Source organism: Octopus bimaculoides, chromosome 22 (assembly GCF_046866305.1).
Source record: "Octopus bimaculoides isolate indiv1 chromosome 22, ASM4686630v1, whole genome shotgun sequence".
Classification (NCBI taxonomy): domain Eukaryota; kingdom Metazoa; phylum Mollusca; class Cephalopoda; order Octopoda; family Octopodidae; genus Octopus; species Octopus bimaculoides.
The window spans coordinates 1,529,173-1,541,720 of NC_142949.1; the positions used below are offsets into that span (position 1 = coordinate 1,529,173).

Here is a 12,548-nt window from a genome sequence, read left to right on the forward strand (position 1 = left end):
ATTATTTAATCAGCCCAGAATTATGAAATGAAGGCTGGCATCTACAGGATTTGAACTCTCGACATAAAGGGTTTTAACTAAATACTACAAAGCATTTCATCAGTTACTCAACTGATTCTATCGAATTGTCACCATTTATCTCACAAAAAGTAACAAAAGAGATAAAAATGTTTACCTGACAATGGTTGAGTGAACACAAAATTCTTTGTCCAGTTGCCCACTACATAGGTTAAAAATCTGTATAGATCCTGAATTGTTACCTGGAAAAAAAAAAGACACACAACACTTCTTTTTAACATTTTTTTATCCCTACTTCATCCATGTTAGAATCTGTGGGGGTGGGATTTTATAAGTTTAACCTTTTAAGTTGAGCTGTTGAGATACGATTAATACACACACACACACACACACAGCTGTAACTAACTTGCTCATTTTTTCATAGGCGTAGGGGTGGCTGTGTGGTAAGTAGTTTGCTTACCAACCACATGGTTCCGGGTTCACAAACACACACACATATATATATATATACATATGGAATAAAATATTCTTTACTTAAAAAACAGGTAAGGGTTAGTAACAAGAAGGACATTTGGCTGCAAAATAAAACCTCAATAATACTTTGTAACAAAATTTATATATTTCCTTTTTTTTGCCTTTGGTCAGTAAATGTTATTTCCTATTTGCTTTTGTCTAGAAATCAATGGAAACTGACTACTATTCACTTCAAACTTTGCTTTTCTAACCTGACCTATTTCCCCATTACATTTCAGACAGATTCAGCACTGGGTTGCTGATGCAGAAATATCATTATATCAAATATTCTGCTCAATACCACAGATTTGCTTGTCAGTTGCTTGACCATAACCAGTTGAGCATGTCCTTTAGTGGCTGACAGTATGTGCATCCCTGATCACGAGCAGGAGTAGTAGTGGAGCGCCATAGGAGTTTGAATAAACGTAACAAATGCAAAGTTTGAAGGAAATATTAGACATTTTTTCATACTTTCTAGGGATAAGCAAACCGGAAATAACAGTTGTTACCCAAGGACAAAAATCGTGTTACACAGTGTTATACATTTGTCTAACTCATTTACATCGAGGACTGCAGTGTCACATATATCAAGGACACATTGGACAATGCAGTCCTAGATAAACAGAAAGGTAGAATAGTCAAAGCAGGGGTTGACCTGGTGTTTAAAAAGCAGGAGCAGTAGTAACAACAACAACAACAGTAGCAATGTAAAACAGGAGGCATTCAACAGACTTACCAACTGCCAGAAGGGGTTTGTACATGGAAGCATTTTTCTGGGTTAGTGGTGGTGACATCCTAATCACAGACACCGGGGAGGCAACGCCACTGAGGAGTCCTGTTAACATAAACTTGAGTGCAACGCCATGGTTTGACACACGATACGGAGAACTGGACTCATACATTCCACCAGCACTCAACTGAGGCTGACCTATCAAGTCATAGAGTGTATTGCGAGGATATGGGATATCGCTGGTTATCGGGAACTGGTTTGTTCCATCGCAGTAGACAGTGTTGGTAAAACTGACTAGAGGGTCCAAAGAATAGCCAGGTGTGTACAAAGGAGAAGTCAGCTGTATTGGATAATTATAACCAACCTAAAGAAATAAAAACAAATGAGAGATCAATCCATAATAATTAATAAGAGAAAAATACTTTCAACAGCAACCAGGTTTCATTACCCAACAAACGAATTAAAGTTAATGAATTACTGGATGCACACCAATAGGTTTCTTTTGAACTTAATGAGGTGGTACATGTCTAGTATCTTAGGCTCTTGAACCAGTACCCTGGTTTCATCAGGATAGACAATGCCATTTTCCAGAATAAGCTCAGTAGGTTAGAATGGCTCTTTCGGTACCCATTCTGTCTGCTGGGACTACAAAATATTTGCCCGACTCAAAATGATACATTTCTCAGTAATTAAAAAAAAATATTTATGGTGCCATGGAAAAAGCACCCATGCTGGTGCTACACAGGAGTACCCAGTACACTTTGTAAAGTAGTTAGCATTAGGAAGGGCATCGAGCCATAGAAACCATGTGTGCTTTAGCTTTGTTACTATGGCAACAGTCTGGATACTTATTGATAAGACCTTGTGTACGTATATATATATATATATATATATATATCTTGAATAGATAAGGAGAATAAATTCATCAGATGAACAAAGAGGATGTAAATAAACACCACATAAGATATTCCTGCAGCAGAAACATATGTGGGACAGAGTTTTAAATCAAACATGCTGTATAAATGACTGTAATATAAGAACTGCAGATATACAATTCTTCTTATTTATCTAAATAGTCTAATGTATATATGTACATACATAGATATCATCATCATTTAATGTCTATTGTCCATGCTGGCATAACTTGGATATATATATATATATATATATATATATATATATATATATATATATATATACACACACACATTATATTAAAATGCAATATAAGATACAACAAATATGAAGCAAGTAAGAGAAGGAGAAGGTTACCTTATATTCAGTAGCTTTTAACTCAATAAAAAGCACTCTGCTATCACTCATTACCAGAGCTAGTAACCTTTCTGATACAGCACATAGCGAGACTCCAAACACTTTACTATGTCGAGTTATTCGTAACGGATCTGATTGGCATCGTAGGTCATAGGAAATATCCAAAGCTGGATTCAACAAGCCATCATCTACAAAAGAAAGAAAAACATTGAGTGTTGGTGTCATGAAAAAATGTACTGAAGAACATTCTGTAAAGCAGTTGGTAAGAGGAAGGATATCTAACCAAAGAAACCAAGCATGAGCACCAATCTATAAGAGTAGCAACTCCCAATAAGAACTGATTTGAACTGTGATGAACCATCTAACCCATGCCTGCATGGAAACCAGACATAAAATAATGATGATGATTATGATGTGTGTGTGTGTGTGTGTGTGTGTGTGATCCTTTGATGTTCATTTTCCATGTCGGTCTGGCTTGGTTGGTTTAACCGTGGCTGTCAAGCTGGAGAGCTACACCAAGTTCCAGTCTGATTTGGCATGATTTCTATGGCCAAATGTCCTTCCTAATGCCAACGACTTTACAGTGTGTTGGGTGCGTTTAATGTGGCACCTGCACAAGCACTTTTACATGGCACCAGCATGAATGCCTTCTACATGGTTCCAGTACAGGACTCATGCAGGCCAACCCTCTTCACCACGGGACGCAGCCTTAACAACACTTCTGCTGTGGAGTACAGGTCTTCTTGAATACAGCAAGGTGTCAGATATCTTAGTCCTCTGTCATTTCACCTGAAAGAGTCAATGTTCTGAGGTTGTACCTCAGTACTTTGTCCCATGTCTTCTTGGGTCCCCCTCTTCCACAAGTTCCTTCCACTTTCAGTGAATGGCACTTCTTTCTGGAGCTGTCGGCATCCATCCATATCACATGACCAAACCAGTGCAGTCTTCTCTCTTGCACTGCATCTAATTCCTCTTATGCCTAATTTCTCTCTCAATACACTAACACTCTGTCCCACATGTAGAGCAAACTAGCTTCATTCCTCTCTGGCTTTTGCTTGTCCTCTGCATTTAGGGCCCATATCTCACTACCATGTAGAATAGCAATTCTACATGGTAGTTCACACACATGCATCATACAATCTTCCTTTCACTCAGAGAGAGAAAGAGAGAGATCTTTGGTTGTCAACAGAGGTAAAAACTCTTTGAATTTTCTCTGTCCAATTCTTATTCTAGCAATTACACTTTCCATACATCCTCCCCCACAACTAATTTGGTCCCTCAAGTAGCAGAAATTATCCACTTCCTCTAAAGAGAGTCCAGGGCATTTGAGAAAATTGATTTCCCAACTATCTGAAGTTTTTATAGCTCATGTTTTTAAAGCTCTCTTCCACATGTTTATAAATTGTATTTAATGCTGCAACTTTAAGTAGATAAAGCTTAAGTACAGTGAATAAAGGAACCAACAACTTGCCTGTTAGTGTCTAAAATGACTATCATGATGTAATTATTTTAGTCTCCAAAACACAATCTCGGATCAAATTAATGAACAAGGGTAACTCAAAAATAAAATCTACCGATGAAAATTCTTTCTACATTAATTAAAATGACAAATGATGAAATGGTTCCTTACCGAATGCGCCAGTTCCCTCAGATGCTGGAGTACTGATTATGTTTGTTTTGCGGCGCACACGTACGGTGATGCTTCCATTCTCATGAAGACACATTAGTACATCCCTCTGTCGACACGACAACACCTACCAAAACAGAAAATAACCCAACATATAAAGCTATTAAAGTAGACTTCAGCTTGCAACCCATTTTTCAATCTTAACTAAATTTAACTATGTTAGGGGGACTAAATAGGTAAACTGATTTTATTGATCCCACAAGGATGAAAAACAATGTTGACCATGGTGACATTTGAACCTAGAATATAAAGAGCTGGATGAAATTCCTCTAAGCAGTTTGTCCAGTGCAATAACAATGCTGCCAACACACTGCCCTCAATGGACTGATCATAAAATCTATGATATTTACCTGCATAAAAGGTGAGCCAGTCCTCTCCATGGGTATAATACCGACAGTTTGGTTTATTTTCAGATCAAGTATGAGAACTTCTCGAGGATAAACGAGTATTAAGTGATGCCGACAACAATTATGGTAAGCTAACTGCAGACATTCATTTAAAGTGAAAGGTTCTTCATCGTTTAAATTTGACCTAGAAATTAGAAATAAAAGACATAATTGTTAAACAAAGTGGAAAGTTTTTTGTTTTTACTGGTTTCAGTCACTGGGTACTGGCCATGCTAGGGTATTATCTTCGGTAGATCTTAATCCATTGAATTAACCCCAGTGCTTTGTCTCATACTGAATAATTTAGTGTTCACAACAAAGGACAAAAGTTGCCAAGTCAATCAGATGTTTGGAGAGGCGACTGAGAAAGAACTTAATACTATCCTTGACCCTTTACATATCAAGCCACTTGAGACAGCCCTTTGGTTCTATGATACAAATTTTGTTTTAAAGGGATCCAAATTAAAATCTTCCATCAAAATTTCAGAAGTAACTTGAAGCTGCATAACATCAACAACAATAAATCATTATATAAAACAAATTCAAGCTTTGAAATAACTCACTTTAATTTGCTCTCACCAACAAGGACTCTAGAGACCCTTTTTGCAAGATTTCGGGATGACTTTTTATCCAAAGATTCAGAATTTGATGATCGATTTGAACCTGGAAATGTAACAATGAAATATATATTATTTTTTTGCAGCTAAGTACCCTTGGGTAGGGTTTTATAGGAGATCGACAGTTGCTCTCCTCTCTCCATTGCCACCAGTGTTATCCAAGGGAAGGGCAGGTGCTAATAGAACTTGGCACTAGTGGGGCAGCAGGAATTGCCAGAATTGAGTTGGATATAGTATTGAACTGCCTTAGGGACTCCTGCTCCAGATTTATCCTCAGGGTTTACTCCCAAAGCCTTTCTCTTTCAGGCCTTGTGCCTAAAGTAGAAAGGGCTATATCTGACACCATTAGCATTCACAACGATAATATGACACTACTATCTACTTTATAGTAGAAACAAAATGACTCAATGAATACAGATCAAAGCTTTTCTTTAAAATCTACTGCCAGCATTATTTTATAGCTGTTATTGTAAAAGCGCTTGTGCTGGTGTGACACAGAAGCACCTGTGCCGGTGCCATGTAAAAGCCGGTGCCATGTAGAAGCACCCAATACACTCTGTAAAATGGTTGGTGTTAGGAAGGGCATCCAGCCATAGAAACCATGCCAAAACAGATCCCTTGAGCTGGCCAACTCCTGTCAAACTGTCCAACCCATGCCAGCATGGAGAAGAGGCATTAAAAGATGATGATGAAAAAGAAACCGTTTTGTAAATGATGCTTACCTTGTGCCGAAGGACTGGAAATGTAAAACTTCTTCCCATTACTAGATGGGAGTTTATTCACAGAGAAGTCATCCACAAATATGATACAATCCTGACCCAGAACTGAAAATATGAGAAAAGCATTTCAACATTGAATAAAAGTGGCAATAGGGATGTTATAAAAAGGAGAAAAAAAAAAGAAGCAAAATATTCACCACAGAAAGAGGAAATGGAATAAACAGAACAAAAAGAGACATGTGGGATAGAAAGTTGCTGAAGAGGTCACAGGGTGTTTGCTGAAAGAACTTTGACTAAACTACTAAAGCTGAAGTGAAGACCAAATACATGGCACATGTGTTTAATTGGCACTATATGACTATCCTGAAATATAACGATATCTGTTTCAACACACGATATCACATCAAGAATCTTGCAAAACAAACGTAAAAGCAAAATGAGTTTCATAAAAATAAGGAATACAATAACTGTATTTCTTATAATGGTTTTTAAGTTATTCAAATAATTTTTATCTTTGCTTTAATAACAGTTTCAAATTTTGGCACAAAACGTTAGCAGTTACAAGCATTAATATTAATAATACTTGGCACAAATAACAGAATGAGGGATAACAATAGCAGGAACAACAAGCATAACTTACAAGTAATGTTCTTCGTTTCAAATGGATCAAACACAAATGAGACAAGCGATTCTGTGTACGATTTCTTCCAAATTTTATTTCCAGTCTCTGCATTCCACAACACCAAAGAATAAGGAGGGTGTAGAGCCACTAAGTAACTATGGTTTGTGTCCTGACATGATAGCCACTCCATATCTACAAGGATTAAATTCTTCTATCAAAATAATATTCAAATCACAGACATTGAATAACTTAAACAAATCTTCAATATTCTTTCCGTCTTTTTTAATCATGAATTTAAAAACAGTTAAAAACAATTAAATGCTAAACCTTAAATAAGGTTCATTAAAATGGTATAATTTACATTTCAAACTGCCTGATATAGAAGTGTATATTACTTAATATAGTATCTGTATTCTTGAAGAATTCTTCAAAGCTAAGAAACTGATACGAGTCACAGCTGGTCAAATCAATACCCAAAGGACCTTCTACATACGGGCTTCAATATTTGCATCCAAACATTCGGTAAACATTTTCAAATCCATCTGAGTTCTTGTGCTGTATTAACGGAAGCAACCTAAGATAACTGATGTATAATCCTGAACCAACATGAAGATGAGATACTGGAACAAACATCTGCCCTCACCAGGCGGCTTCAATTGGACATAACACCAAAGATGTAAAAAATTTTGTAGCTAGCAGCCCAGCTCTTCCAAATGTCTCAAATGCCACAGGTTGGAAAATATCATTGCCTGCAATTGGCATCTACAGTTTATTCTCTTCCGATATGAATGCAGTAGCCTCTACTTCTACCACAGCATACAGAATATGTCAGGGAGTGGAAAAAATCAGCATCTTCATATGGTGTCCTGTACCAAAGCAGAGTCTCGTTGAAAGATTCATTCTAATGAGTTAAACCTGAAACGGGACAGTCAATCTACTTCAGATATCAAAATATCCAATACTACTACTGACTACAAAAGAACAGCCACAACAAAGACAGTTGAACCTAAAAAGTGTGTGTGACATGGAACAAGGTACTAGAACATCTTTAGTTTGGCTGGCAAATGTCTGTGCTAACTGTATCAGCATCACACACACACAAGTAGAAAATGAATCATTAATAGGATTAATTTTCCTTCAAATGTAAGTCTGTTTCTATGAACAGCCATCCCTGAAAACGTTGTTGCAGAGATGAGCAGCCAGCCCTGCAACAATAACTTTTTGTCAAAAATGGTCAATAATATCCAAATGATTTTTTTAAGTCTTAGGAAAAAACGTATACATCAAAAACAATGACAATTAAATGAGAATTCTATAGTCTTAACCCTTTTGATACCAACCCAGCTGAAACTGCTTCTGGCTCTGTAGTCCAAATGTCTTGTTTTTATAAGCTTTGAATTAAGATCTTCCATCAAACCTTAGTCACAATTTATGTTCATAACACTAGCTTAATGATAACGAAGTTATTTTACTAAATTCTTTCTAATATTTAAAGTAACTGAAAAATACACAGAGCATTTCAAAATAAATACAGTAACGAAAGGGTTAAAGCATTTTTATTTTAAAGAGAATCAAATAAAACAAAATTGTCACACCTTGGATTGTCTTGTTACCATCTGAAAACTCTGATTTAACTTCACCAGTGACAACATCCCACAGCATGATTGTACCTGATGCATCAGCAGAAGCGAGTTGGAGAGTATATGGGCTGGCAGTGTCATGGTGATAGTTCTGTCGGGCCCATTTAACCTAAAGAAAAATATTTACTTTATTTTTTTCACAAACAATAAAAGCAGACAAGCACATGGGGTTGAAAAAGGCTGCAGAACATGTAGCAGCCAGTAAATTAATCTTAATACAGTTAATACTCAGAGTGGTGCAAACCAAACTAAAAATTATGTGGTTGGAAAAAGTTCATATTAACCAATGGCTATTACTATTTTCATTTTTCAAGTAAGTACAGAAAAACCTCAGACATATTTTGGTCTTATTCTGGCAGTCATCATCATCATCATCGTTTAACGTCCGCTTTCCATGCTAGCATGGGTTGGACGATTTGACTGAGGACTGGTGAAACCGGATGGCAACACCAGGCTCCAATCTAAATTTGGCAGAGTTTCTACAGCTGGATGCCCTTCCTAACGCCAACCACTCAGAGAGTGTAGTAGTATTGACAAAAAAAAAAATGACCTTTCCTTATGACTGGAGTGATGAAAGAATCACTATGTACAAGTTTGTATACATGTTGGCACATCCACATTGACAGATGCATTCAAGATATGCATTTTGTTTTAGGAAAGAGAATGTGATGAGTATTTCGTTCCAGCCCCTTCAGTCTGTCAACTAACACAGATATTCTCACAAAACAATTCACGATACTTTGTTGTTATCAAAGTATGTCATCTGTTCACACCAGATATCCATATCAAAAGAATCATCTATAATACATACAATAAAGTGTGACATGAGAGATGTTTGACTGTAATTTCTAGCAACTTGAACAACCATATATGCCTTTGCTTGTTGTATTATTGTTGTTGCTTAATTTCCCCCTCCCTTCATAGCAGACACACATCATCATCATCATCATCATCGTTTAACGTCCGCTTTCCATGCTAGCATGGGTTGGACGATTTGACTGAGGACTGGTGAAACCAGATGGCTACACCAGGCTCCAGTCTGATTTGGCAGAGTTTCTACAGCTGGATGCCCTTCTATGAATAAAAGGACTATGGACACGACTAATTTATATAAAAGGGTTTCATTTTATTTGGTGAAGTTGTTTAAGGTACATGTCATGACAAGCGTAATAATATTACAGATCTTTACCTTGACCACGTTACTCTTGTGTTTTTCTAAGACTTGAAAAACCTGAAAACAAAAAAAAAAAATATTAATTGAATTAACTAAAACAAAGGTTTAACGTTTCCTACAACTTGTAACAGTTTGCTGAGAAGAGACAAATAAATGAAGGATATAAAAGAAGATGGAATAGGAAAATTTTGATGAGAACTTCAAAGCAAAATATCGTGTAAAGCAGATTGCAAGCATCATCAGGTCAGGGACGAGTACCAAGCAGGGATCTTTTGGTCCTAAGCTGCACAGAAAGAATAAATTTTAAAATTTTACTTCTATTTTATTGAATGTATATATGCATGTATGTATGCATGTATGTATGCATGTATGTATGTATGCATGTATGTATGTATATCAGTAAAGAATGAACTCACTTACTTGCACAGTGCGGGGATCAATAATGGTTATAAAACTGTGGCAGGCATGTGCCAAGAAGCCTTGCCAACCCCTGAAAACCAAACAAAGTTAGATTAAAATTACTTACAAAAACACTGCAGAAGAAAAAACTACAAATATATAAATGTGAGTGTGCACGTTTGACAGAGTGTTAATGTATTTTGAGAGAAATTAGGCACAAGAGGAGGAATGAGTTGCTGTGTGCAAGAGAGAAGACAGAGATAGTTTGGTCATGTGATGTGGAAGGATGCTGACAGCTCCATAAAGACAAAATTGACCTCAGCATTGAGGACAGATCACAAAGAGCCAGAACAAAATACGGCAAGACAATTTTTCCAGCCTTCTATTCGTTCGACCAGCTCCACCACCTTAATAAAGATTTCTAATTTAAGCATAAGGCCAAACATTCTGAGGCGGGGTTGTTAATACCGTCAACCCCTGTCCTTGACTTTATTTTATCAACTCAGGAGGGATAAAAGGCAGAGCCAGTCTCTAGGATTTGAACTCAGAACTTAAAAGAGCTGAAACAAATAGACAGGTATTTTCCCCACTGCTCTATATTCTGTCCATCCGTGGCCCTTAATTATTTCTATTTTATGTAGAAAGCCAGCAATTTCGAGAGAAATAGATAAATCAATACCGCTGACCTTAGTACTTGACTAGTAACATAACATATATCACCCGATGTAGTTGAGAAGTGTTGAATTTAGAACATAAAGAGCCACGTGATATAACGTTTCACCACCTCTATCACAAGGTTGATAAAAGAAGAAAAAATGAAGAGGGGGGGGGCACACGGAAATAATAAAGCCAAGCAGTCCTGAGGGGAGGAGTTTATTTGATACCATCGATCCCAAGTAGTTGACTAGTACTTTATTTTATCGACCCTGAAAAAAATGAAGAAGTTGACATCGACAGGATTTGAAACCAGATCGTAAAGAAGTGGAACAAATATAGCAAAGCATTTTCTCAACGCTCTAATTCTGCCAATCCTACCACAAGAGTGACAGGAGAGGGGGACATTGTAGGGACAAATTACAGAAAAAAAAAGAGGAGGTGCACAGAATAACAACAACAACAACAACAATAATAATCCTTTCTACAATAGGCACAAGGCCTGGAATTTGGGGGAAGGGGAATAGTCGATTACATCGATCTCAGTGTTCCACTGGTACTTAATTCATCGACCCCGAAAGGATGAAAAGCAAAGTCGACCTTGGCAGAATTTGAACTCAGACCGCAGCGACGGGCGAAATACTGTTAAGCATTTCGTCCGGCGCGCTAACGCTTCTGCCAGCTCGCCGCCTTAATAATAATAATAATAATGGTTTCAAATTTTGCCACAAGGGCAGCAAATTTGGGGGGAAGGGGATAAATCGATTACATCGATTCCAATGTTCAAATGGTACTTATTCTATCGATCCCCGGATGGATGAAAGGCAAAGTCGACTTCGGCAGAATTTGAACTCAGAACATAGCGACGGGCGAAATAACGATAAGCACTTCGTCCAGTGTGCTTAATAATAATAATAATTAGAACGATCATTTCTAAAACTAGCATAAGGCCATAAATTTAAAAATGGAGAGATCTCGATTGAATATGGTGCAATACGTTACAAAGCAGCTAGAAATAGCAGTTAAATCTCACTCAAATAACACCATATTATTTTAAAAGAACAGAGGGTCGATAAAATAAAGTACCAGTCAAGCACTGGAGTTGATTCCTTTAATGCATCCAAGACGTAAACAGAAAGAAAACGAGAACACGTAATATGTTGTCCCAAAATACCCTAAAAAGATTTGATGATTTGGGGGTTTCTGATAATAGGTTTGCAGGATCTGGATTGACCTGGGGCTAAACAACACCAAGGATCTTATTTTGGCAATTCCAGAAGGACATAATTACGTTTCTAACATGTTTGCCACTTCGTTGCACTTTTTGCCATAACAACAGTGGTTGCTCGACCTGTTAAAAATAGTAACCAAATTACACACCCTACCGTCTTGCAAAAAGAAGAACATGTTGAAATAATATATAACCTGGGATGTATTTATTGTTTGAAAACAATACGAGGTGGTCATAGCTGGAATGATTTTCATTACATACCTGTTCGAACGGAGCGAAACAACAAGTGGAACACAACACAAATTACAGAATGGTTTTGTGAATTCCTCAAAATAATGCTTTTTGAATAGACAAGAGGAATAAAAAGAGAAAACATATTATTTTAGTTGGTAATTTCAAAGTATAGCAGACGAGAAACACCCACCAGTCTGAAGCATTCCTGTTCTGAGAATGCAAGACTCCAGTCAACACTTTGGGAGACACCAGCAGCTTCCAGAGGTTCTTGTAAATGTTGTTTTCTTTAAATCCGCTCATGTTATTATCTTGCTGATCCATAATCAATGCGTGTCACTCTTAAATCAAGTCGACTGCTACATGTAGGAGGAATTCTGTCAACACGGCCACCACCATCTCACGCAAAACCAAATTCTAATTCCACACAACCTACTTTTTCCAGCAAAGCAGTAAAGACACCAAATAATTACTTAATTACAATGACATCTTCGACATCGACGTGTCCAACTGCAATGGAACATTATTCGTATGTAATTCTGGATTGCTGAAAATTATTTGATAAGAGAATCAAATGAAAACGACTTTCTTTTTAGTGTTGACTTCTTTGAAGAAAATATATTTGGGAAATGAAAAGAAAAACAAAATTCAGTAT

At 37.0% G+C, this 12,548-nt stretch overlaps 1 protein-coding gene across 2 annotated transcripts in view; it reads right to left on the bottom strand.

Annotated features, from left to right (window-relative positions):
• Positions 1-12,548, bottom strand: part of LOC106867756 (WD repeat-containing protein 11) — a 35,741-nt gene extending 23,193 nt beyond the window's left edge. For both annotated transcript variants that reach the window (XM_089339889.1, XM_089339888.1), the window contains exons 1-12: positions 12,087-12,548; positions 9,799-9,868; positions 9,394-9,435; positions 8,160-8,313; positions 6,583-6,756; positions 5,946-6,047; positions 5,170-5,269; positions 4,571-4,751; positions 4,164-4,287; positions 2,534-2,721; positions 1,268-1,625; positions 176-260 (exon numbers count right to left, since the gene is read on the bottom strand). In XM_089339889.1, coding sequence (XP_089196015.1) covers positions 176-260; positions 1,268-1,625; positions 2,534-2,721; positions 4,164-4,287; positions 4,571-4,751; positions 5,170-5,269; positions 5,946-6,047; positions 6,583-6,756; positions 8,160-8,313; positions 9,394-9,435; positions 9,799-9,868; positions 12,087-12,217 — 1,709 coding nt within the window. In that variant the 5' untranslated portion in view covers positions 12,218-12,548. The remainder of the gene's footprint in view (positions 1-175; positions 261-1,267; positions 1,626-2,533; positions 2,722-4,163; positions 4,288-4,570; positions 4,752-5,169; positions 5,270-5,945; positions 6,048-6,582; positions 6,757-8,159; positions 8,314-9,393; positions 9,436-9,798; positions 9,869-12,086) is intronic.